This window comes from Cucurbita moschata, unplaced genomic scaffold, assembly GCF_002738365.1.
Source record: "Cucurbita moschata cultivar Rifu unplaced genomic scaffold, Cmos_1.0 Cmo_Scf00004, whole genome shotgun sequence".
Lineage (NCBI taxonomy): Eukaryota > Viridiplantae > Streptophyta > Magnoliopsida > Cucurbitales > Cucurbitaceae > Cucurbita > Cucurbita moschata.
The window spans coordinates 4,660,963-4,685,405 of record NW_019268520.1 but is presented as its reverse complement, the minus strand read 5'-3'; the positions used below and the strand labels follow the sequence as shown (position 1 = coordinate 4,685,405).

The 24,443-nt window shown below is 36.0% G+C and overlaps 6 protein-coding genes across 19 annotated transcripts in view; 4 read left to right on the top strand and 2 right to left on the bottom strand.

Moving 5' to 3' along the window:
• Positions 1-1,332: 1,332 nt before the first annotated feature.
• On the bottom strand, positions 1,333-3,514 carry LOC111442194 (cytochrome P450 94A1-like). The gene is made up of 2 exons (XM_023079489.1): positions 2,862-3,514; positions 1,333-2,341 (listed from the first exon to the last, which is right to left on the bottom strand). Exons 1-2 carry the CDS (start codon positions 3,512-3,514, stop codon positions 1,501-1,503), a joined length of 1,494 nt encoding a protein of 497 aa, XP_022935257.1. The 3' UTR covers positions 1,333-1,500.
• Positions 3,515-4,332: 818 nt separating this feature from the next.
• LOC111442149 (WAT1-related protein At5g07050-like) lies at positions 4,333-6,512 on the top strand. 2 transcript variants are annotated; one of them, XM_023079427.1, is made up of 6 exons: positions 4,333-4,557; positions 4,934-4,996; positions 5,074-5,190; positions 5,319-5,742; positions 6,056-6,207; positions 6,293-6,512. In XM_023079427.1, the coding sequence occupies exons 1-6, from the start codon at positions 4,355-4,357 to the stop codon at positions 6,417-6,419; spliced, it is 1,086 nt and encodes a 361-aa protein (XP_022935195.1). In that variant the 5' UTR covers positions 4,333-4,354; the 3' UTR covers positions 6,420-6,512. The 2 variants fall into 2 exon arrangements, with proteins under 2 accessions (XP_022935195.1, XP_022935197.1); XM_023079429.1 differs by lacking the exon at positions 4,934-4,996.
• A 1,330-nt stretch (positions 6,513-7,842) lies between these two features.
• LOC111441713 (cytochrome P450 98A2) lies at positions 7,843-10,536 on the top strand. Its single transcript, XM_023078806.1, has 3 exons — positions 7,843-8,364; positions 9,143-9,540; positions 9,684-10,536. Exons 1-3 carry the CDS (start codon positions 7,881-7,883, stop codon positions 10,326-10,328), a joined length of 1,527 nt encoding a protein of 508 aa, XP_022934574.1. The 5' UTR covers positions 7,843-7,880; the 3' UTR covers positions 10,329-10,536.
• Positions 10,537-10,689: 153 nt separating this feature from the next.
• On the bottom strand, positions 10,690-17,677 carry LOC111441714 (V-type proton ATPase subunit H-like). 4 transcript variants are annotated; one of them, XM_023078807.1, is made up of 12 exons: positions 17,574-17,677; positions 17,336-17,409; positions 16,607-16,732; positions 16,323-16,425; positions 14,916-14,988; positions 13,902-13,967; positions 13,652-13,769; positions 12,908-13,069; positions 12,591-12,716; positions 12,230-12,355; positions 11,470-11,649; positions 10,690-11,256 (listed from the first exon to the last, which is right to left on the bottom strand). In XM_023078807.1, exons 2-12 carry the CDS (start codon positions 17,369-17,371, stop codon positions 11,008-11,010), a joined length of 1,365 nt encoding a protein of 454 aa, XP_022934575.1. In that variant the 5' UTR covers positions 17,372-17,409; positions 17,574-17,677; the 3' UTR covers positions 10,690-11,007. The 4 variants fall into 4 exon arrangements, with proteins under 4 accessions (XP_022934575.1, XP_022934576.1, XP_022934579.1 ...); XM_023078808.1 differs by having other exon boundaries at positions 17,336-17,410; positions 17,578-17,621; XM_023078811.1 differs by having other exon boundaries at positions 17,336-17,407; positions 17,581-17,602.
• A 2,297-nt stretch (positions 17,678-19,974) lies between these two features.
• Positions 19,975-20,652, top strand: LOC111441732 (zinc finger protein 1-like). Its single transcript, XM_023078830.1, has one exon. It carries the CDS (start codon positions 19,975-19,977, stop codon positions 20,650-20,652), a length of 678 nt encoding a protein of 225 aa, XP_022934598.1.
• Positions 20,653-21,162: 510 nt separating this feature from the next.
• LOC111441961 (mediator of RNA polymerase II transcription subunit 15a-like) overlaps positions 21,163-24,443 on the top strand; it is an 11,267-nt gene continuing 7,986 nt past the window's right edge. For 4 of the 10 annotated variants that reach the window (XM_023079180.1, XM_023079179.1, XM_023079172.1 and 1 more), the window contains exons 1-3: positions 21,163-21,290; positions 21,439-21,544; positions 21,887-22,003. The gene's annotated coding sequence lies outside the window, so the exon portion shown is untranslated. Of the gene's footprint in view, positions 21,291-21,419; positions 21,545-21,873; positions 22,004-22,450; positions 22,689-24,443 lie in introns of those variants that run through there. The other 6 variants (XM_023079176.1, XM_023079177.1, XM_023079178.1 and 3 more) reach the window with 6 other exon arrangements.

Here is a 24,443-nt window from a genome sequence, read left to right as displayed (position 1 = left end):
GAAAAAAAAGAAGATAGAGACGAGAAAAGTGAGTTATGGAGTGCTTGGTGAGATCACTTAAAGGAGAACGAAAGAAGAAAGAAAGCATGGGGTGGGTGGGAATGTTTTGGTTTTGAGTTCAGTTGAATTTGCTACCCACATTGACACTCGGGTTAATACCAAATCTAATCTGAATGGTATCAGTTCCAAATGTATGAGTATCTCGAGTTGTTTGTTGCTGGTTCTATGCATACGATCTCCATCTCTTACTCTTTTCCCCACGTGTTTAAGGTTTTTTTCGGTACAACGTCGAAATGCTGCTTTTTAATTATCATCTCGATAATTAATTAAATTTTTATAATAATTTTATTTTTATAAAGTTCAATTATAAAAATAATTTTAACTACTGAAATTTTATTTATTTTCAGAATAATATGCATTAAATTTTAAGTTTTTTAATTTATTTAATAATTATTAGAAAAAATAAAACTTTACACCTTCCTCAAATAAATAATTCACATAAATATCAGCTCCTCCCACTTTCTCCTAAAAGTTAGTAATGAAATAATAAATAAATAAATAATTCTTTTAAAAAGAAAATTTATAAATAATAGAACCAATTGACAAAGTATTTTATTATTTAACACTTTATTTAAATCAATTATGAGAGCACTCATTTGAAGATAAGGGTTGATGAACAAAATATCATTTGGATATCTCAAAGAGCAGCAAGACAAAGAGGCTTTAAAGCTTATTCGGTGTTCGTGGGTTCGATTGAATCATATTAGAATATTCTTTAGATTCAATCGAATCGTTGTAAATTTTTTTAACTCAAAAATTCATTATTAAATAATGAATCAAATTCAACTCAATCCAACCATAAATTTTTCACGTATGATTCGCCATCAACACTCTCATCTTCTCTATTGTCAAAATCAAACGAAAAAATGTCACTGCAAAGTATCGTTTGTTTGACAATCCAACAACTACGACTCCATTCAGCGTGTTTTTGTTGGTGCCACAATTTTGGCTTGACGGGATCGTGGAGATTTTCGTATCAATGGGGCATTTAGAATTTATGTACAATCGGTCTCTACAGAGCTTGTAGAGTGCCACAACCATACTATAAAGAGAGAAGCTCCCGACCCTCACATTGAGACAAATAAAGCGGCAGCCCCACAAGTGACACCCATTCGTCCACATGAGAGTCAAGATAGACAAATGTCACAATGCGACCCCAAAGAAGACCGTGCATCATCTAACAACCACAAACTACAGAGATGTATATTGAAGCCAATCTGGGCAATAAGTAGGACGGAAGTAAGAATGTCAACATGAGAGACAAAAATAGGGTTAAAAAGTCAAACAAGACCTCCAACCTCACTTCAAAAGTCAAAATTCGAGTTTGAACATATAGAGGTACGGTTGGAGCATTATTATTGGCTCGAGTCAACAGTTTCACATTATTAAACGTATAAAACGAGATTTTGAAAAGTTTTTAGACACAACGTCTCGGCATCGTTATATTGACCTCTTTTTTACCATAACTTGCAACCCATTCTCCATCCTCAAAGTCAATGACTGCAAATGGTTTGGTGTCTCCTTCTTCATGATTATGACCTCAAACCTCTCCATCACAGCTGCAACTATGGCCTTCATCTGAACATAAGCCATGTCTTTCCCCACGCACGTCCTCGGCCCTGCATGGAATATAGGGAACCTAAAAGGGCTCTCACCCCTACAAACCCCATTCTCCAGCCACCTTTCCGGCCAAAACTCCTCACAATTCTTCCCCCAAATGCTCTCCATTCTCCCCATTGCATATGCATGGTACATCACAAACCAATTCTTCCCGACAACCGTCCCGTCCGGTAGGACATCGTCGCCTCGACAAGCTTTTGAGTCCACCGGCACCGGTGGGTATAACCGGAGTGTCTCCGATAATGTTGCTTGGAGATAATGCATGTCCCGGAGTTCGTTGATGTGGAAGGTTTCTCTGATTTGGTTACTAGTTTTAGACCTGATGGTTTTGAGTTCTGCGAGGATCTTTTGTTTGATGTCTGGTCGGGTGGATATGATCCAAAAGAACCATGTTAGAGCTGAAGAAGTGGTGTCTCGACCGGCGAGGATGAAGCTTATGGCTATGTCTCGGAGGAATTTTGGGGAATTCTGTTTGTCGGCCATGAACCGAGATAATAAATCTTTGTCGTCCTTGTTTTCGGTCGTTTTCTCTTCCATTCTTGAGCGTATGATGTTGTCTACAAATTTATGAACTATGGATATGGATTTCTTCAAGGTTCTCTCTGATCCCAAATTGAAAAATTTCTTGATGTTGTACCATTTGGGAATTGCATACCTAAATCTGTTCAAATTAAGAACGAAATGTTACGAATAACGACTCTCCATAATGGTATGATATTTTCCGCTTTGAGTATAAGCTCTGGTCACTTTGTTTTAGGTTTCCCCAAAAAGCCTTGTAACAACGTACATATAGTTCTTATTTATAAATTCACGATCATTCCTAAAGTAGCTAATGTGGGACTCCCTCCCAACAATCAAGGCTCGACTCCTTCGTTAGAGCCCTCGAACAAAGTACACTCTTTGTTAGACATTCTTTGTTAGACATTTGAGTCACTTTGGTATAAGAGCATGGAGAGGATTGCTGGGACTCTCACATTGGCTAATCTAGTAAATGATCATAAGTTTATAAATAAGGAATACATATCCATTGGTATAAGGCCTCGTACGAAAGCCGAAACAAAGTCCGAGAGCTTATACTCAAAGCGGATTATATCTTCGTGTTTAGTAGCACGAAATGGGTATGGTTTTTGATTAAAATGCAGATCGGAGAGCCAAAAAAAATAAAAAAAAAAAAACAGAACCTGCCGGAAATTAGAGTGGAGGCGGTCTCAAAAGCGAGCATGAAGTCGGTGCCGGAAGTTCCATCGCCGCCGAGACAACCAGGGTCGAAATTGAACGATAATTTACAGACATTATCAAACGCAAATCGTTCAAAAACGTCTTGAAAATCCAAAATCTGCTCTGTTTCAGAAGCCTTTTCCAACAGAGGAATCAGCTTCATTTGAATCTCAATTACAACATTTTCCGTGACGAAATTTCTCAGCGATTTGGTGCTGAATTCATAACTCGCCATTTTCCGTTGAAACCTCCAAATTTCGCCGTCGGAGTTGAAAATTCCAGACCCCAAAAAATCCTCCAAAACCGAAACCAAGCGTTCCCCTTTCGAGTAGTTCTCAAACTGGGTCTTCAGTATATGCTCCACCACATCTGGGTTTGCCGTCATGACGCCGGAGATACCCCCTGGCCGGCGGAATACCGCCGTGTTGTTCCGACTGTTGCGGAGGACCTCCGTCGTCCAGTCCAGAAAACGGTGCCGGTTCAATAAGAACAGCGGCAGGACTCCGACAACAGGGTAGAGTTTAAAACCTTCATGGCTTCGTGATTTTCGAAGGTAAAAGAAAAGAGAGAAAATAGTGATGAACAAAATAGTCGCAATTGAAATTGAGACCTCCATTAGTGAATTAGTTCTCTCGATAATATCTAAATTTTTATAGCAGTTGAGATATGCTTTAAATTGATTAAATATTTATGTAAAAATAAATTTCAGTTTTAAGTTTATTAATAGAAATTAATCTAACTTCAATAAATATAAATAAAGTTAATTAATTAATCATAATTAAGAACAATTAAATTATTGAAAAATAAATAAATTTACCTTTAAATTTAAAATCTTGGCATTTAAAACTCCCTTTTTATTATTATTTTTTTCTCGGCTGTGTTTTAGTTTCAAACTCTTACAGGAGGTAGTACCGATAAATTTTTTGTAACGGATGAAAGTTACTTGGAGGTAGAAGACCTATGTGTCGTGAACTTCTTTTTCCAGAAAAGAAGTGATGATGATGTTTGGGGAATAGGGATCGGCTAACTAAGTATCAGCAATTATGATTATATAGAGGATGTAAGCGTTATTCGAGCACTTTGTTGGGTTAGGACTGTTAGTTGTAAATTTTAGAGACTTAGTAAATGTACCAAAAATGATTATCTATTCTTAACACCGTCCAATGCCTTTTACAGACAAAATACATGAAAACTAATAACAAAAAACTAACAAACTCAACTAATAACGAGAAAACTAACTAACAAAAATTTGCTAACTGAACAACGTGGAGCGAATGGAATTAGATACTCTAGTAGTTCTAACTGTAAACGATGGATACCTGTGCGTATGGCCCGTACCTTAGGATGTATCAATGGGCCATCTGATTATGAATGGCCCAATTCATAATAACTTATAAACACAGTCATAAGCGGTTCTAAGCTGTTGATTCCTCTCTTCCCTTTAACCATAATAAGCATGGGATACTCACAATCCTTTGGCTGCTTCTTTCAAAATGCAATGCCTTACATCGTTGTCATCTCCCTCACATTTGGCTACGCCGGAATGAATATTATCTCCACCATCTCCCTCGACCGTGGTATGAGCCACTACGTCCTCGTCGTCTACCGCCACGCCTTTGCCACCGCTGTCATGGCACCCTTTGCTCTTTTCTTCGAGAGGTACGTAGAAGAGTCACTACCCTAGAAAAGAGAGGAAAGTTCGTAGCTTTCGTATGCTCTTCAGTTATCGTGTCTTACGATAAACAAATCCCTTCATATTTTTATAATCATACGATTATTTTTATTTTCAACGTTAACCCATTTCACGTTTTGTTGAGTTTTCTTGATATCTCGTTACTAATTTCATTTTCAGGAACGTAAGACCTAGAAAAGAGAGGAAAGTTCGTAACTTTCATATACTCTTTAGTTATCGTGTCTTACGATAAACAAATCCCTTCATATTTCTATAATCATACGATTATTTTTATTTTCAACATTAACCCATTTCACGTTTGGTTGAGTTTTCTTGATATCTCGTTACTAATTTCATTTTCAGGAAAGTAAGACCTAAGATTACATTTAAGATTTTCGTTCAGTTATTTGTTTTAGCTCTTCTCGGGTTAGTATCAAACTTGCTGCTGGGAACCCTAATTAACTCCTTTTAAGTAGCTAAAAATTTTCTCTCGATCTCAACAGGCCAGTTATCGATCAAAACTTATACTATTTAGGGCTGAAAATGACATCTCCAACTTTCTCGTGTGCCATAGGCAACATGCTTCCTTCAATGACGTTCATCATGGCAGTTCTTTGCAGGTATGTTAAGCTTTGGTTAACGTGTTCTCCGATCGAATAAATAATCAAAAGTAGGAAGAATATGAATAAATGAAAGTATTATATTCGAAATGTCATTTCTTTTTCGATTAATTCGGTCAACCCATCAGAATGGAAAAGTTGGATTTGAAGAACGTGAGATGCCAAGCCAAGGTGTTAGGAACAATAGTGACGGTGGTGGGAGCCATGTTGATGACATTTTATAAAGGAAGTGTCATCAACTTTTTCTGGACCGGGCATGTCCGCCACCCAAACACACCACCCACGGCGGATGCCGCGGCGGCGTCCAACCCCCACAACGACGGAAAGTTCATCAAAGGCTCCATCTTGCTCATCATCGCCACTCTAGCTTGGGCCGCCTTCTTCATTCTCCAAGCCATAACCTTGAGAAAATACACAGCCCATCTTTCTCTCACCACCATGGTTTGCTTTTTAGGAACCCTTCAAGCCATTGTCGTCACCCTCGCCATGGACCACCCCCGCCACTCCTGGTCCATCGGCTGGGATATGAACCTCTTGGCCGCCGCTTATGGGGTAAGAAAAACTGAGAATGTTAACTTAATCCAACCCACGTAAACCCACCTAAATGGTGCGTAAAACTTACCTATCACTAAAAATGCAAATATCTAGATATTTGTCTTATAATAAAATATCAAATATGATATATATATATATAGTAAACTATAATTTAGAACTAAATATCTGTACGAAGTATTGTTATAAATCACGAATCTCTACAATGGTATGATAGTGTCCATGCTTTGACCATTAGTTCTTCTAGCCCAAAAAAATTCCGTACCTATAAAAGTAGTGTTCTTTACTTATAAACTCACGATGAAACCCGCAGGGGATTGTGAGCTCGGGATTGGCATATTATCTTCAAGGTTTGGTGATGAAAAGAAAAGGGCCAGTTTTTGTTACAGCTTTTGGGCCTCTAGTGATAGTGATTGTGGGCTTCATGGGCTCTCTCATCTTGGGTGAAAGGGTTTATGTTGGAGGGTAACTACTCATCAATTCTGTTTTGGAGGGTAACCGAGCCGAGTCCTTTAGAACACAACGCTCTTATTTTGTATTGATTTTGCAGGATAATTGGTGCAGTGCTGATTGGCGTAGGGCTGTACTCTGTTTTGTGGGGTAAATGCAAGGACGTTGAAGACGCTACTGAAGCGGTCGAAGGTGAAGAATTGCCCGTCATAAACCAACCCGTTTAAGCAATTTTGTGATACGAAATAAGGTGTCTTAATCATGTCATAAACATATCGAAGACAAGTTCTTTGATAAACTATAGGTTATTTTAAGGTTTATTTTCAAGGCTAATGTCAAGGTCATTTAGTGTCGAACCCAAATCTCGAATCTTGGATATAGGTTGTTACATATATGTTATGTGTTGCAAAAGATCAAAATATCGAGCCACGAGCCTAGTATTAAATTTTTAATTAATATTTGATATTAAGATATGATTAAGGTTAAACGGGCGCCCACAGTCTATGATGTTTCTCCAACCACATTATCCATTATCACATCATTCAACCCATCCACCTACCCTTCCAATACGTGGTGTTTTTTTAGCTTAACGATCTGTTTCGAACTCATTCTAACCATTTAATATTGATTGAATAATTGAATTTATCCTTTAAACGTGTTTTTTCAGATAATCAAACTTGATTTTGAAGGATTAAGAACATGTTTTGGAATAATTTTCGGGATGATAGAAGTGATTTTGATCATTTTGAATGATCTGTCTCGAACATTTCACAAGTGTATTTTATAAATGTTTCAGTATTTATATCGTTACTCTCGAAATTTTGAAACATGTGTGAAGGATGAGGAGTGAGAGGAGTCGATAGAAATAGTACGACGTTTTTACTTAAAAAGACGGATTAAATTATTCCATAGAAAATTTAATAGAGAAATTCGAAATTAAATTAATCATATATACTTAAAATGGGCAAAAATATTAAATATATATATATAGTAAGAATTTAATGAAAATGGAAAATGATGTGTCGAAATATGAGTGGTGGAAGAAGAGACAACAAATGATACGGGAAGCAGAGAATAAGAGCTCTTCATCAACAACCACACATCTCACCAACCTCCACCGGCTTCTCCTTGCACCCAACAAACGCACTCTCCCTTCTTTTTTCTTATTTCCATTTCTACCCCTTACCTACCTCACCTAATGGACTCCCTAAAACCACCCCCACCCTCCCCAACCACCTCGTGCAATACACGCTCCACAATCTCCTCTCAATTTTTTCCCTTTTTTAACCCTATACTTTTAAATATATATTGTAATTTGTTTAAATTTTAATTAATATTTCTCCACTTATATAATAAAATACATTATTTAACTAAACCCAAAATTCAATTGCATTTTATTACCATATAATATATATAATTGTTAAGATATTATTGAGATTAATATTATTATTTCAATAAATAAAAATAAAAATTTAAATCAACTCGAATATAGTGCAACTCATTAATATGTATTTTTTTTTTACGTTATTTAAGGACTAAAAAGGAAAAATAAAATTAGGAAAATAGAAAATAATAATTAAAAGTCTTTACTCCACCAACTCCCTTCCCTCATATATCAACCTCTCCCACACTCCCAAAATTCTTCATAATTCAAAAACAAAAATTAAAAAAAAAATTATAATTCCAAAATGGTCCTCTCTCTCATCCCTCTCTCTCTCCTCCTCCTCCTCCTCGCCTACAACCTCTACAACCGCCTCCGCTTCAAGCTTCCACCGGGGCCACGCCCGCTTCCGGTGGTCGGAAACCTGTACGACGTGAAGCCGGTTCGGTTCCGATGCTACGCGGACTGGGCGAAGCAGTACGGTCCAATCATATCGGTGTGGTTCGGGTCGACGCTGAACGTGGTGGTGTCGAACACGGAGCTAGCGAGGGCGGTGCTGAAGGAGCACGACCAGAGCCTGGCGGACCGGCACCGGACTCGGTCGGCGGCGAAATTCAGCCGCGACGGAAAGGACCTGATTTGGGCGGACTATGGGCCCCACTATGTGAAGGTGAGGAAAGTGTGTACCATTGAACTGTTCTCCCCTAAGCGACTTGAATCTCTGAGGCCGATTAGAGAAGATGAAGTTTCCGCCATGGTTGAAGACATCTTCAAGCTCTGCACCAGTCCTGGTACCTTCAATTTCTTACCCATTTTTGCTTACGTGGCGGCAAAGTAATGGCCCCCCACCTCATTTATATAATTATTTAATGCTATTTTGTTTCTGCAAATAATTAAAAACGGTCCTCGTTATTAGGAAGAAAATAACCAAAAAATAAATATATCAACTCGTTAATTTTAAAAAATATTCAATTATATATACTTATTTTTTTATTTAATTTTAAATTTATTATTTTTATTATTTACCTGTCTAAAATAATTTTTAACCATCTGATATTTAACTTTTATTAAAAATAAAATTGTATGTAAAGGATTGAAATAATCCAAAATAACCAGATTTTAAAAAAAATTATAATTAGATTGAGTTAGAAAAACATTAAATAATGAAAATAAATACTCTTTTTTGGTAAATATTTGTTTAAAAAATACTTTTATTCTTTATGAATATTAACCTTTAGTAATTAAAATTTTAATATATATATGGTAATTTGTTGTTATTGTTTTTTTTAAATATCACGTTCTTATGATTGTAACATTTTATAAACAATTTTATGATGATTTTTAAAATTAAAATAATTGGTTGAAAAAGTCAAATTAAGGAAATATCCAGAGTCAACTCTCCAGTTGGAATTTTTAATTAATTTATTATTTCTTAATATTTAATCATTTTGATTTTGATTTATTAATTTTAGGGGTTGAAATTGGCTAAATTAATAAAAAAAAAAATTGAAAAACATTAAAAATTATAATAATTAAAATGAAAATTTGAATTTGGGTTTTGCATCACAGAGAAGTCAGGCAAGAGTGTGAAGGTGAGGGAGTTTCTGGGAGCGGTTTCATTCAACAACATCACCAGACTCGCATTCGGGAAGAGGTTCGTCAACTCCGATGGCGTTATGGACGAGCAGGGCCTCGAATTCAAGGCCATTGTCGCCAATGGCCTCAAGCTCGGCGCCTCCCTGGCCATGGCTGAGCACATCCCTTGGCTTCGCTGGATGTTCCCTCTCGAAGAAGAAGCCTTCGCCAAGCATGGTGCCCGTCGCGACCGCCTCACTCGCGCCATCATGGAAGAGCACACCAAAGCTCGCAACCAGAGCGGCAATGTCAAGAACCACTTCGTTGATGCTCTACTTACTCTCCAAGATAAGTATGATCTCAGTGAAGACACTATCATCGGCCTCCTTTGGGTACGTTATGCGATTTCCCCTCTCTCTCTCGGTGAAGAACAGTTTTCAATGATTTCGATCTCTATTCAACTCTGTGAAATGAATTGAAGAACAGTCTTCGAGGATTTGGATCTCTTGTTGATGTGGATGTGGATGTGATGCAGGATATGATCACTGCCGGCATGGACACGACGGCGATTTCGGTGGAATGGGCGATGGCGGAGATCGTAAGGAACCCTAGAGTGCAGAAGAAGGTTCAGGAGGAACTAGACAATGCGGTTGGAGTAGATCGGATTATGACAGAGAACGACTTCTCGAACCTTCCGTATCTCCAATGCGTCGTAAAGGAGGCGATGAGATTACATCCACCAACGCCATTGATGCTGCCACATCGATCAAACGCCAATGTGAAGATCGGCGGCTACGACATCCCCAAAGGCTCGAACGTGCACGTGAATGTGTGGGCAGTGGCACGTGACCCGGCGGTGTGGAAGAACGCAGAGGAATTCCGGCCAGAGAGGTTCTTAGAAGAGGATGTGGACATGAAAGGGCACGATCTCCGGCTGCTGCCATTTGGGGCAGGGCGGAGGGTATGCCCAGGGGCTCAATTGGGAATCAATTTGGTGACATCAATGTTGGGGCACCTTCTGCACCACTTCGAATGGACACCGTCGCCGGGGATGAAGGCGGAGGAGATCGACATGTCAGAGAGCCCTGGATTGGTGTCGTACATGAAGACGCCAGTGCAGGCTGTGGCCACTCCCAGGCTGCCTTCGGGGCTGTACAAACGCGTGCCTGTGGACATGTAAGATGTGTTTGTTTTTGTTTGGTTGTTGATGTTCCTCGGCGTTTAGATTTGTTTTGTATTATGAAAAAGGGTTTCTTCCCGTGATACTGAGGTTGAAGAAGGTTTCTGTTTTCATGGAAACTCCTTCTTTCTGTAAAATCTGAAGCGAAATCAAACCTTGACGACAACAGAACAGATGTTTCAATTCAATCACTCAATTTTCTATCTTCCTTCCCCTGCTTTCCTCTTTTCTAATGGGATTTTCTCTGCTTTCTTCCTCTATTCTAATGGGATTTTGTGATATTCTACTAGATGTTACTTGACACATTCAGAAAACGGTAGGAAAAAATTGAAGATCATTGACATATGAAACTAAAATTGCAGATTACGAACAAAGAAACGAACTTTTCACTTGCTTTAAACTCAATATCTCAGAGAGATCTCTTCAATTTTAAATCAATACACAACAAAGCGTAAAACACAAGGTAAGACACCCTGGTGACTTTATTCAATATGCCCAAGAATGTTCTGGGAATGCAAGAAATGAATAAAATCTCTCTCGTTGATTCACACCAACCCCAAAAAAATTTAAGAAGATAATAACTTAATAAAATGAATCACCTCTTCAGCTCCAGCAACTGGGGTGTTTAAGTAGGATGGGTTTAGTATGTAACTTACACATAAGTGGAGAGAAACTCGACTTAAGCCTGCAGAAAGCTGGCATACTTGGCACCTAGGAAGAGCCTCTGGATGCAGAGGAGGGCATATTTGGTAACCTCAGCATTCTCATGATTCATCAGTTTCATCACTCTTTCCTTGGCCTTGAGGTCTGTCACTATAACTCTCCCAGCTGGATGGTGTTGAATGAACTGGGAAAGATCAAAACAAGCAACTGCCAGAGCCCTTGGATCACTGGAACTGTCCAGAATGGTGATTAGGACCCTCAATATCTGTATCAAATAATTCGCCTATTACTTTCACTTTCAGTCCAACCAACAAATTCTTCATATATCATACAGATCTATAAAGGATAAAGTGGTTTCTTTATATAAGTAGGACCAACATAATAATCACATTTAATGCAGCCCATCTGAGTATGATAATGACTTCGTGAAGATTCAGAAACGGTAGAAAAAAATACTGTAACAAGAGGAGGGAAAAACCTTCAAGTCGTTCTCTTCGAAGCTTGTAATATTTTCACGCCAGAAATTTACATCTTTGTGCATAGGAGACCAGTCAAGATGCCCGAGAAGGACTTCTTGCTTGTACTTGTCAAAAGAACTTAGTTTCTTGATATTATCTTTCAGCCCCTCTTCCAGTTGACTCAGAGCCTCCAAAAGGTCCTATTACATGATTGTAATCATATTTTTAAGTACACTGTAGAAAAGAGAGATGGGGGGAGAGAGAAAAAAGCTAAAAGATTTGCTTACTTGGTGAAGAAATGTATGCATGGTAATGGAAGTTCGAATAAAAATAGAAATCAGTCGTGAAAATAGGAAACCGAGAGATATTAGGAATGATGAGCAATGTCATTCATTTCACACTCGGAAGAGAAGGTACATCAGAAGTATGTACGTGGGAAAGAAGAAAGAGCACCTAGATCTGATAGAGAAAAGAGGAAATGGGGGCAGAAGAAAGAAATCCTCGATAGAGATAGAGCTCTAGGTTATAATTCAGCCATCAAAGATTTGGACAAAACATGCGATGCTGAGTAAGTTTCAACCAACCATCAATCTTATGGAGATAATCTTAAGACAGAAAGTAATGTCACTTTAGCGATATTGATCAGTTGTTACTAAAAAAACGAACAAACAAACAAATCAAGAACTGTTTCTTTGATGTCCATCAGGGAGGTTGGTGCATTGGCTATTATGATGAAAATAAAAGAAACTCAGTAAGGAAAAAACTTCGGACTTTTCCTACCTCATCACTCCATGCTTGTGATTTCAAACTTTGAACAATTTGTGGTAGTCCGAGACCAACCATTTGAGCTCCAAATGTTCCCTTGTGGAGTAAGTTCCTCAAGGTCAAAATAACAACTCGGACAACCTAGTAGAAATAACACAAACAAGTTAATAAACATTGATGTTAGAAGTTGAACATGGCAAACAAGCCAACATAGTCTAAGTGGCTCTACTTGAAGATAGAAAAATAAAGGCAGGATGAAACAATGCCATGAATGTACAAGGGAGAATGAATACAAGTCGGTTATAGCAAACTAAAATACACGGAACAAGACAGAGTAACTTTATTAGAATGACCAGTGTCCAGAGGATGGTTTCACCTTCTCTTTTGTGGAACTCTTGACAACATCAATGAGTCTCGGAAGGGTTCTAGAAGTGGCCAAGAATTCAATTGCTGGCTCATAATATGATAAGAGCCAAACACAAAGACAGGTTTCATATAGAAGCTGTTAGAAAAAGAACAGTTAGTTTCAATGTTAAAGTTTGCTAATAACAATTTTCAAACTTAAATGGAGTAATTGATTACTGGAGACAACTTAAAAAATGCGAGTCTGATAAATATGATAAGAAATCCAAAGAAAATATCCAACTAATAAGAAGACGAGTGCAAATGCCAAGAATTAAATGACCAAATTACCTGAGTAGATTGTTGGGTCGATGCAGGAGAAATCAAAGGAATAAGCAATTTCACTCCATCTGCCTGGACAAAGGAGGATCTGACCTTTGGTTCCTTCAGCAGAGTTGAAAGGCAATTGATAGAAGTCAATACAGCACGACTAGGATGTGAAGGATTCTTCAGCTACACAACATTTTAAGACTACTGTGTCAGCATCATTGAAACTAGAGCTCAATAATAGATTTTCGATTGGCTAAAATAAATGGGTCACTAAAAGGGTGTGTATGGCCTGCAGCTGCTCTTATTCATTACATTTCGAAGTTAATAATCAACCGGAAAAAAGTACATGCATGCATACATACATATATTTAAGTACATGGGTTTGTATCTATGTTTATATAACATATTTCTTTATGGCTTTTGCTGATTAAATCTTGCATCCATACCAATTAATCACGAGTGTTAATGGGACAGGAAATTTTGAGAGAACACAAAGTCAAGATGCCAATACTTGCAACACATTAAAATATATATTTTAATATTTTAACATTTTGACGATGAACACATCATATAGATATCCATTAAAAAAGAATATGAAGGAAAAAATAAGATATATAACATCTATGATCTCTTAGGAAAATCTTGGATGCAGTCAATGGATAGCCCACACCAAAGAGGAAAAAGTCCCCAGTATTTTCTTATGTTACAGGCTCTCTAGTCTCTACATTGAAGGAATGGTAAAGATATTGAACATATGCAAAGTACCTGTGCACAAAGCCATTTCACAAGTCCATCCAAAACATCATCAATGGTAGTAATTTTCATCTTGGAATTTGAGACATCACCATTTGCAGAACTGCCATCATGAGTTGTCTTTCTAGCACTATAGTTACGAGAAAGAAATTAAGTCAAGCCATAATGGTTACACCAATCATACATGCACATGTATACACGCCAAAAAACGTACAACTAAATCCTTGAAATTTTGTGGTGGAAAATATTTCCAAAAGTGTACCTCACTATCAGAGCAAGTATTTTACAGCTCTTCTCCTGTACGAACCAATTTCGCTTCCAAAGCAATCTGAATTACATAAGAAATTTACTTAGTATTATACTTCTCCAAAAAGAATTAGCATACTGCTAAATATATAAATCCATCCCCAATATTTAGGCCACTTTTAAACTTTTTTTCCTTTCCCTTTTAGAACATTACACATAATCCTTAATGTATAAATTTATCTCAATCAAATTTTCGTGTGAAAAATGATAAATTTGTAATGATGTGGAGTTTAATTATAAATTTCTTAAAAAATCCAATGGTTGCTGCTGTAAGGTACTTCATCAAACTTCTTTAAAAAAATAAGCAAAGAACTTTTTCCCTCTTTTTTGTTTTTTTATTTTATTTCATTTTATTTTTTTAAACGAAACCCTCCTGAAATATAAATTATGTGAAGTAAAAATCCTGAAAACAAAGCAAAAATAGAAGACTGTTTTGCATTGGAAGGTTATCAAAATTTGGAAAAAGTGCACAATAAACTGCCCCCAGAACTCCTTCAAGGACCTTTTCTTCCATTCAATGTGCATTATTGATCATCAAACAGTCGGGATTAAAACTCTTCTTTAAGATGATTTAAGGGGGATCTAAAATAAGTGGATGTAACCAACTTATGTATAGCGGGCTGGTTAGGGTGTATGTTCTTGACTAATAATCCCCCCACCCCATTATCGTTGAACACTAAAATGAGTGGATGTAAATTATGTCTTATATATAGGTTACAAAGCTTGGTTGAGGTTCAACCATTTGGAAATTATGTAACTATATACCTAAGGGAAGAATTAAACTCTATTTGGTCAAGAAACAATGTAACTTGTACGCAAAAGATTATACACATTACAGAGAAGTTCAGAAAAAAAAAAAACAAAACAACACGAAAAAGATAAATCAGAATATCAGGATCATATAAATTAATGAAATGTATAACTAATTTAAACAATTCTGCATAAACCCATGCTTGAATCACATACATACCTTAGGAAAGGTTCATAAGCATCTTCGCTTGCAAGAGAAGGATCATGGAACAATCTTGCTCTTTTTGGGTTTGCTGCCAAAGCATTTACCACATACATATATCAGTGGGCTTTTAATGTTTTTCTTCGCTTTAACTGAAATTATTTATCCATAGACACTTTAGTTAAGACTTCTATTGATAAATATTTGAGCCTCCCATAGTTGGAGAAACATGTTAAGAAGAGACTGGTATTAAGAGATCTTAAAATGGAAGTATTTATTATCAACTACGAAACAGTAACATGATAGATGCTTGTAATATATATACAGACTGAGTTTTGAACAAATTATTTAGACTTCGAAGGTAAAACTAGTATAAAAATATACAAAATTGCATATTAAACAAGAAAATGAAACTTTTCATTGAAGAAATGAAACAAGTTCCAAAATGAGAGAAATATATGGAAAAGAGAGTTCAACGGATAAATAAAAAATTCCAATTTAGATTAGTTTCCTATAAAGAAAAACCATCAAAAGAGCGGGAGAGGGAAAACCAAAGAGGAACTTTCAGATGAGTTGGCACAAGCCAACCTAACTAAGAATGATGTCTACCTTCAAAAGTTCTCTAATTTTTTTCCAATCAATGCTTTTACTACATTGACCCCAAGCAGGTGAGAATGCAATGGTAAAGAAAGACCCAATAAAAACTGAAGAACATTACTTTTTGACTAATATGAAAAGGGTTTTCCAAGAATAAATGGTTAAGAAATTCCCCTGCTTCAAAACAAAGACAACAAATGGAAGGTTGGAGACATGAGGGAGACTTTCGTTGAAGCAAGTCAACTGTCTTTAGACTACTATTCAGCAATATCCAAGAAAGAACGTTAATTCTTTTTGGACTTTTTGATTTCCACAAAGCAGAGAACGAACCCTTTGCCTGAGATGAAGCATTCAACTTACTAAAAAGAGATTTGATAGAAAATGACCCCTAGGCCTCTTCAAAACTTCCAACTTTAGCAACTGATAAAGCTTCCAGCAAACAATTGAAATCAATAACCTCAACATCTTTTAGTCGCCTTCTAAAAAATAATAATCCAAGCAAGACAAGAGTCTCAAAAATCAGAGCTACCACTTGTTTTAGTACATCAACTAATTTTTAACCAATTCCCTAATAAATTACTCAAACCATTACAAAGGCTTGCAAACTTCAACCAAACCACTCTTATCCCAGCCTCTCCTAATATAATTGGATTATTCTATTTGTTACCTTACAAATATGACATACTTTTCAGAAAAGAACCTTTTTTATGAACTTCTAAGAAAAGCCCCATGTATATCTCGAGAAAAATAGAAAATATAGTTCTTGATCTTTTAAAACTCTTTTAGACTTCCAAACGGAATCATAAAGTTCTATTCATATGAAGTTACCTGTCAGCATTTCGTCGATTAATGCTAGAACATATTCCACTGTTTCTTCCTTAAATATATCACGTAAAATGCTAACAAATAACCGAACATATGCTGGACCATCCTGCAAAATCCAACTGCACTTTGAGTATTATGAGATAATGTAAAGAAAATAGTTCCTAATTTGCTATTTTCTCAACATAGGGTGGACAAACAAGATTTCCATCACAATAATCATGCCCAAAAAGTAGTAAGTAGATGAATTAAATAATGAAAACAAATCAGACATATATGGGAAAATTTACATCATCCAACAACTGTGCCCTGTAACTCTCTGGCCTGTTATCATAACGCCTTAACAGCTGAAGGCTTGTTCCACTGATAAGTTTCGTAGTCATGTATGTCTCCCATGGAATGTCCCTTGTAAGAACCTTCCACAATTAGAAAAAATGTTAATGATAGCATCCATTATCAATTCCAAGAAAAAAAAAAATCTATTACAAGGATCTCTCTAAGGGCACCTCAAGACCTCAGAATTTTTAAGTAACTTCATCCAAGTAAGTTCCAGATCACGTATTGGATCACCCAATGAAAATGACAATGCTTTAAAAAATAGTAGAATTAAACTTGCGATTGCTAAGAAAATGAATCTCTCAAGACAAACAGCTCGTTTTTGCTCCCTTCAATTTCTCCATCGAGTTATATTTTCTAATGAATGGCATTGAGATGTTCAGATGAATTGCAATTTTAGATCCTAGAAGAACTTGCAATTACCTATAACCCATAACTAACAAGTAAATGAGCCATTGCTGGATCATTAACCTAACTGCTCAAACACGCAACATTCAATCACCATGGATGTAGTTACACTCACACCACCAAACTGACAAACAGTACAAATTACTCGATAATCAATAACATTTTGCCCCATCGAAGAAATCAAGTTCTTTAGAGTACTACTAATGACCATATAAAAACACCTCAGAATCAAATCTAAGAAGGAAAACAAACAATAAGAAGATCCAATCACCAACCTGCTCAGTGCTAAGCTCGGCGTGGTCTATTTCCATCGCAACTTCCGCTTGCAATTACGCAACCAGCAACAACGCTGCAGATCAAGCAATCAGATCAAATCCCCAAAATTGAAGTAAAATTCACTCCACGAACGAGAAGAAAACTTAAAATACATCAAAATATCCGACTCTGTGTGATCCAAATTGCTCCAACTAAAAACTCTCCTATAAATTATGGGTACAAAGGCAGAGAATTTACCAGTAGAGGAAGAAGAACGAAAAAAAATTGTGATCCAAATTCCCAAATCACTAAGTAACACAACTCAAACAAATTATGAAGAGAGAATCGAATTCGCTCGTTTTTTTTTTTTATAATTTACATTTTGATCGGTTTCCACGAGTTGGGTCGGGAGAGTTTTTTTGGACCAACTCACCCTCGTTTATCGTGATGAACCCGGTTAGTTGAACGTCAATGCTTTTTTTTTTTTTTTTTTAATTCAGGATTATTTAAGATATTAATTTTTATCTATTAACGTATAACATATTATATAAAATTAAAATGAACTCAAAACACAAATTCACAACTAACTTCTAAATAACGGATTTAATGAATGATAAATTCATCAAAAAAAAAAAAAAAAAAAAAAAATCGCGATTTTAATTTAAAATATAAATACACTGGTTAATTCATAACATTAATAAGTGATCGTGTACCACGTAAATGGAGTGATCATATACGATGTGCATCATGGTTAGCGAGATTGGAGAGTGAGAGTTTTAGAGAAGTACGAGAGACAAATATAGCGAAGTTGAAATCATTAAAGGAGAAATGGGTTAAGAGAGTTATCGTAAAATAATATAATATAATATTATGGAGCTTAATGAAACAAGTCGGACTAATCTAATTAAAAAAAAAAAGATAAGGAATACTGAGTCGGGGAGAAGACAGATAAATTGAAGAGAAAGGAAGCCTTCACAAATATAATTAAAAAACTAATTTCGTTTGGTTGAATCTATTTTTTTTATTTAGACTCGAAAATCAGGTCAGTTTCTTAAAAGATATAATCCAATTCAAATGAAAATCTTATCCAATCAAATTCACCCGAACACAATAAAACATAATTACAGGTCATTTTGTTTTTTTTTTTTTTCTCCCTTTTTTTTTTTTGGTAATAAAATCATATTTTGAAATATAATTCATAATTTTAAGCCCACCGCCCTCCCATTCTTCCTCCTTTCACCTCCTCCCTGGTTGTACGGAAAATAAAATTCTAAAATAGGGAAAAAAATTATTTTTGGAGTAATTTTTTTACGAGAGAATGAGTTGGGTTAATAAAATGAATATTGTCTATTTAAGTAATTAACTTAAATTATAAATGTATATAATAATTACCCCTCCAAATTTTTAGTTTCTTATCTAAATTACATCTTTAAAATTTATTAATATCTCATTTATTTTTAATTTTTAAATTTTAAGTAGAATATTCTAAAACAATTGTTTTTTTTTAAATCGAATTCGAAGCTACTTATTGAGTAAAATTAGTTAAACTGTTCGATAAAAATTAAGATGGGTGTGATTGTGATTTAGACGGTGTGACCATGTGTAGCAGTCCAAGTCCATTGCGAGCCGATACTGTTCTCGTTGGACTTTCTTTTTTGGACTTCCCTCAAAGTTTTTAAAACGCGTAGAGAGAGTTGTACATCTTTGTAAAAAAATGTTTTATTGCGGGATTTCACAGTCCGCTCTTTCAGCATCCAACCATCTTGCTGGCACTAGTTCTCTTCTCTAATCGATGTGGAATTTCTATGGTGACAGATAATTTACATTTTTTTTAAATTGAAAAAATAACTGCATTATCTTCTAACAATAATCGAGAGATAATGATGAATAATGAAAGGATAGTTTTAATAAACTATATTCCCTTTATTATTAAAACGAATAGAAAGCAAAATCTCTCTCTAATTTGTAGTTACCATATTTACCTCTCTTTTTTGTACTTTCCTTATTTACTTTCCAACTCTAATGTCCATTAACCATTTAATTACCATATCCCTTCAATTTTAACCATTTTTTTTTATCTGATCTCTAGAAATTAACTATTTTTTCATATAAATAATCCAACTTTTACGCGTATCAATTATAAATATCATTTATTTTTTTATTAATTTTAAAACGAAATATGTATTTAAAAATACAGAATCATTCACACCCAAAGTAAAACATAGAACTCTACGGTGATCTCGTGACTTGTACATAAACAATCGTCATTCTATCGCCATAACCTCAACTCTAACTGAGACGTTGAAAAAAAAATTAATTATAAAAAGTTATGTGTTTTAGTTACGGGCTATACATGTATAGAAATTTTAGATTTAAAATTATAAAATATATATAAATACAATAAGAAATTATAAAATTTTGGAGAAATTATTTATCTAGGTTAATTTGTGTATTAATAATTAAAATTGTTTTTTTATATTATTATTATTATTATTATGACTTACTTTCCATTAATTGGATTTGTACTTAAAAGTCAAAATTAATCTACCAAAATAGATACCTTTATTAATATCCCAATTTAGTTCCCCTCTATAAATACACCGTAACAGTTCATACTCAGGCCACTCCAAAACTATCTCTTCTTTTAACTTTTACGGCCATGGCTTGTTCGGGCGAGTGCGAAGGTTCTGAGGTGGAACTTAACTTGAAACATTCTTTCAAGGTTTTGAAAGCGGAACCCGGCTTTGAAGAAGCCGGGACCGCTATGGGGACGGAGACAAGGACGAAGAGAGAAACCCGGGTTTTTTACTGCAAATTCTGCAGTAGAAAATTCTCAAATCTGCAGGCTTTGGGAGGACATCAAAACGCCCATAAACGAGAAAGAGACATTGCCAAAAGAGAGAAAGCCGTCGCCGCTGCCGCCGCCGCAATGAGCTTCAGAACCACCACCGCCGCCGCCGCCGCCGCAACTACTACGGGCGCGTTCGATTCCATTGGATCTTTTTACCATCCGTATTATTCGGCAATGGCGATTCACGCTCTGCGAAACAAAGCCCTAGGGTTTCCGATTCGGCCGCCGATTCGTAAACCGACTCGGCCCCAAGCCGTCGCCCATGGATGCCGGTGGTGGCCTAGAGAACAATACATGGCGGCGGCGCAGCAGTTACATTTTGGAGGTTTATGGCAAGCCGCCAACAATGGCGGAAGAGAGAATTTGGCGACAACTGAATTGGAATCCATAGCCATGGCGAGTAGAAACGCCACTTCTTCTTCTTCACAGATTTTTGGAGCCGATCAGTACAATATCCACGGCCTTGATTTGACCCTCAAACTTTAATTTCTTTGTAATTTTACATTTTTTATTTCATTAAATTATTGTTTAAATTCTATAGATACAATTTTATTATTTTAAATTATATAAAAATTACATTAATTTGTGTTCTTCCCTCCTGGATTTTATTTATTTAATTCAAATTATCCTAAATTATTTAAATTTATTTTATTATAGAAAAACATTATTTTTAATATTAACCAATAATAACTAATGCAAATAAAATTACATCAGAATATTAATATAACATTAATTTTATTAATAAATAACTATTAACTAAATTAACAAACTTATATATATATATATATATATTAAAGGATATCTTTTTTAGAATTTTAAATTAAGAGATTTATAATTTAAATGTTATGTGAGATTTATTTTTAATATAATTCTCAATTTTTACTTACAAATTTAATTTTATAAATGAATAAAAAAGAGAGCGGGCCCCACACCCGAGGCTTTCCTTGTTTAAGCATGCACCATATTCCCTAGGCGATCCCAAAGGATCACGTCCTTCCTTATTTGCGATCTCGTTCTGCCCCAAAAGGCGCTCCCGCCAATTTCGTACTAGAATCTTCCCTTCCCTGGATTCTTGTGAAATTTCCTGAAATTCTGCTTCGAAAGTAAAGAAGGAACTGCTTCAGGTGTGTGTTTCAACTCTCTTTCCGTCTCCTTTCTATGGAATTTCACTCGCAATTGATTCTTCCGTTATTGGAACTCCATCGGAAGTGATCGGATTGTGTCGAAGGTTCTTCCTTAGTTTTCTGTGTTGTTTTTGCTCTGTTTTTGTAGCTTTTTTTTAATTTTGTGTAATGAAGAAGAAACGTAGCCTGGCTACTGCGACGGATTGGAAGGCGGAAATCGAGAATGCGACTAGACAGGAAGCTGTACGTTCAATGTAATCTCTCCAAGACTTTATTGATCATAAACTGTTCGGATTTGTTTATCGTTTGCGTTCGAGATTGATTTAGGAGACTGACGGAGAATTTGTATTGGCTTCGTGCAATAATGTACAGATTAGTTGAATTTAATTCAGTTGTTGCTGATTGATGTTGATTACTGTGCTTAAATAGCTGCATTTATTGGTTTGCTGAACGGAACTAGCTGCCTTTTCTGATTCCATTGTTGACTTGAAAATTTAAGGCATTGCTTGAGTTTCTCTTTGCCGTCTCATATTCTATTGGTTTTTTTTAATAACAAAGCATATGTGAATTTTATTGAAAACAGTATGGTCTTGCAGATACGCGATGTTGAAGGAACGAGTGTCTTCTCGTTATCCTAATGGCATGAGTTCGGAAAGAATTGCTAACCTTGCGATAGAATATGAGATGAGGTTCTTTAAGAACGCAAAACAGAGGTACATTAGTAAACTTTCTATGATTTCAGATATGAAACTGTTATTTTCCAGTTCTGACTTTTGGGATGCATTTGTGCTGTAATATGCTTGTTCCGATCATGATGAGTATTTATAGTAAAAAATAGATATATACGGTAAATATTTCTAAAGATTGGTATATTATATTTAGTAGGTGCTAGAATCTGCTAAAATTATATTTAGTAAATTGAAACCGTCTTAAAAAAAAGTATTATCTGATTAAAAGTACTCTTATTCTATTTTGTATTCTGTTATATTTTTCTCTCCCCTACTTTTGTGTTCATGATAAGTGTGTTTGTGTTCATGATCAAGTGTGTGTTGTTGTGCGGTCCTAACTACTAGTATCAGAGCTAGCCGATATTCATCCTAATCTGTGAAGATGAAAAGTTCAAAGATTGTAATTGAGAAGTTTGATGAATCCGATTTTAGTTTCTGGAAGATGCAAATTGAAGATTATCTATATCAAAAAGATCTTCACGAACCCCTATTGGGGTGAAGTCGGATACCATTACCACGGAGCAGTGGAAGCTCAAAGATCGACAGGTCTTAGGGTTGATCCGGTTGACATTGTCCAGAAACATGGCGTTCAACATCATCAAGGAGGACAACGTCAGATCTGTTGAAGGTGCTGTCGAACATGTATGAAAAATCGTCGACTATGAACAAGGTATATTTGATGCGGAGATTGTTTAATCTACGAATGTCTGAAGGTGGATCTGTTGCTAGTCGTATAAATGAATTCAATATGATTGTAAGTCAATTGAGTTTGGTGGACATTAATTTCGAAGATAAAATTAAAACATTGATTTTGATGTATCTTTACTCGAGTCGTGGGATACCGTTGTTGTCACGATCAGCAGTTCTCGATGATTTGAGAAACTGAAGTTCGATGAAATCCGAGATGTAGTTCTCAGCGAAATAATTCGCAAACAAGAAACTGGAGATTCATCTGATAGTGTTCTCAGTATCAACCAAAGGGGAAGAAGTAAATCAAAGGGCTCAAACAAAGGTCGATCAAAATCAAAGAACCGTAAAAATTCTCCAAACAGATCAAATGTAACGTGTTGAAGCTGTGGAGAAAAAGGTCACTTTCGGACATATTGTACGAGATCAAAGAAAAAAACAGAATCACAAATCAGAAGATGATGATTCTAGAAATTTCCCTGAAGACATTGGGGATGCTCTAATCTTCAGAGTGGATAGTCTGATTGAATCTTAGATTTTGGATTCAAGTGCATCTTTTCATTCATCTTCAAACAAAGAGTTTTGAAATTTCAAGTCTGAAAGTTTCGAGGTGTATCTTGTCAACAACAAAAATTTGGAGATTGAAGGAAAAGGGGATGTCTGCATAAAAAAATTTCGACAGAAAATAAGTGGATATTAAAGGATGTCAGATATATTCTTGGTCTCAAGGAAAAGAGTTCGTGGAAGATTGTGAAGTGTGCTTTGGTGGTAGCACGTGACACAAAATCTGAAATCTTATACACCACCGTAGGGTGTATGAACATGGCTATTGTTGCTGAGAGTTCTTCAAATTCAAGTCTATGGCACAATAGACTTGGACATATGAGCGTTAAAGGAATGAAGATGCTGGCTACGAAAGGAGTTTTGGAAGGTCTGGAATCTGTTGATATGAGTTCTTGTGAGAACTGCGTTATGAGCAAACAGAAATGAGTTATTAGCTTCACAAAGATTATCAGATAATTGAAGAAAGTGCAATTGGAAATGGTCCATACAAACGTTTGGGGACCATCACCAGTTTCAATAGAGGTGTTAAGGATAGTTGACCGTCACTATAAGGCAAATATCTAGATATTTGCCTTACATTACGGGTTACCATATTTGCCCTCTTATTAAAGGCAAATATATTGCATTCATTTATTATTCTTTCCTTTTATTACTATTTCCATAATATTTGTAATTTACCATATTTCTGTATTCTGAAAATAATTATAAATAAGAGAACTCTCACCCCCATTGAGGTGTGGTGGATTCAGCAAACATTCACATGGTATCAGAGCCCTTTCGGTTTAACAACCCTGATCCTTTCTTCTCTATGGCTTCCGAATCTTCTTATCATCTTCTTCCCTTCAATACTCTAATCCATATGATCACCATCAAACTTTCTTCCTCCAATTATCTTCTTTGGAAAAGCCAGCTTCTCCCTCTCCTTGAGAGTCAAGACATGCTGGGCTATGTCGATGGAACTATGGTTCCACCACCTCGCTTTGAACCAGAAACCTCTTCAACACTCAACCCCAAATATTTGGCATGGAGAGCAGCCGATCAACGACTTCTCTGTCTCCTGCTCTCCTCTCTCACTGAGGAAGCCATGGCTGTTGTCGTTGGTCTCCCTACTGCACGTGATGTTTGGCTTGCGTTGGAAACTACGTTCAGCCATCAATCGAAAGCTCGTGAACTG

What these genes read in the sequence shown, in the direction of transcription:
- LOC111441732 (XM_023078830.1), top strand. Translation starts at nt 19,975, where the DNA reads ATGGCTTGTTCGGGCGAGTGCGAAGGTTCTGAGGTGGAACTTAACTTG.
- LOC111441714 (XM_023078807.1), bottom strand. Translation starts at nt 17,371, where the DNA reads ATGGAAATAGACCACGCCGAGCTTAGCACTGAGCAG. An exon ending in AATCGACGAAATGCTGACAG is followed by an intron (nt 14,989 to 16,322) that starts GTAACTTCATAT and finishes ATGCTTTGGCAG; the next exon opens with CAAACCCAAAAAGAGCAAGA. An exon ending in GCTTATGAACCTTTCCTAAG is followed by an intron (nt 13,968 to 14,915) that starts GTATGTATGTGA and finishes TATGTAATTCAG; the next exon opens with ATTGCTTTGGAAGCGAAATT.
- LOC111442149 (XM_023079427.1), top strand. Translation starts at nt 4,355, where the DNA reads ATGGGATACTCACAATCCTTTGGCTGCTTCTTTCAAAATGCAATGCCT. An exon ending in ATCATGGCAGTTCTTTGCAG is followed by an intron (nt 5,191 to 5,318) that starts GTATGTTAAGCT and finishes TCAACCCATCAG; the next exon opens with AATGGAAAAGTTGGATTTGA. An exon ending in TCTTGGCCGCCGCTTATGGG is followed by an intron (nt 5,743 to 6,055) that starts GTAAGAAAAACT and finishes TGAAACCCGCAG; the next exon opens with GGGATTGTGAGCTCGGGATT.
- LOC111441713 (XM_023078806.1), top strand. Translation starts at nt 7,881, where the DNA reads ATGGTCCTCTCTCTCATCCCTCTCTCTCTCCTCCTCCTCCTCCTCGCC. An exon ending in CAAGCTCTGCACCAGTCCTG is followed by an intron (nt 8,365 to 9,142) that starts GTACCTTCAATT and finishes TTTGCATCACAG; the next exon opens with AGAAGTCAGGCAAGAGTGTG. An exon ending in CTATCATCGGCCTCCTTTGG is followed by an intron (nt 9,541 to 9,683) that starts GTACGTTATGCG and finishes GATGTGATGCAG; the next exon opens with GATATGATCACTGCCGGCAT.
- LOC111442194 (XM_023079489.1), bottom strand. Translation starts at nt 3,514, where the DNA reads ATGGAGGTCTCAATTTCAATTGCGACTATTTTGTTCATCACTATTTTC. An exon ending in TCCACTCTAATTTCCGGCAG is followed by an intron (nt 2,342 to 2,861) that starts GTTCTGTTTTTT and finishes TAATTTGAACAG; the next exon opens with ATTTAGGTATGCAATTCCCA.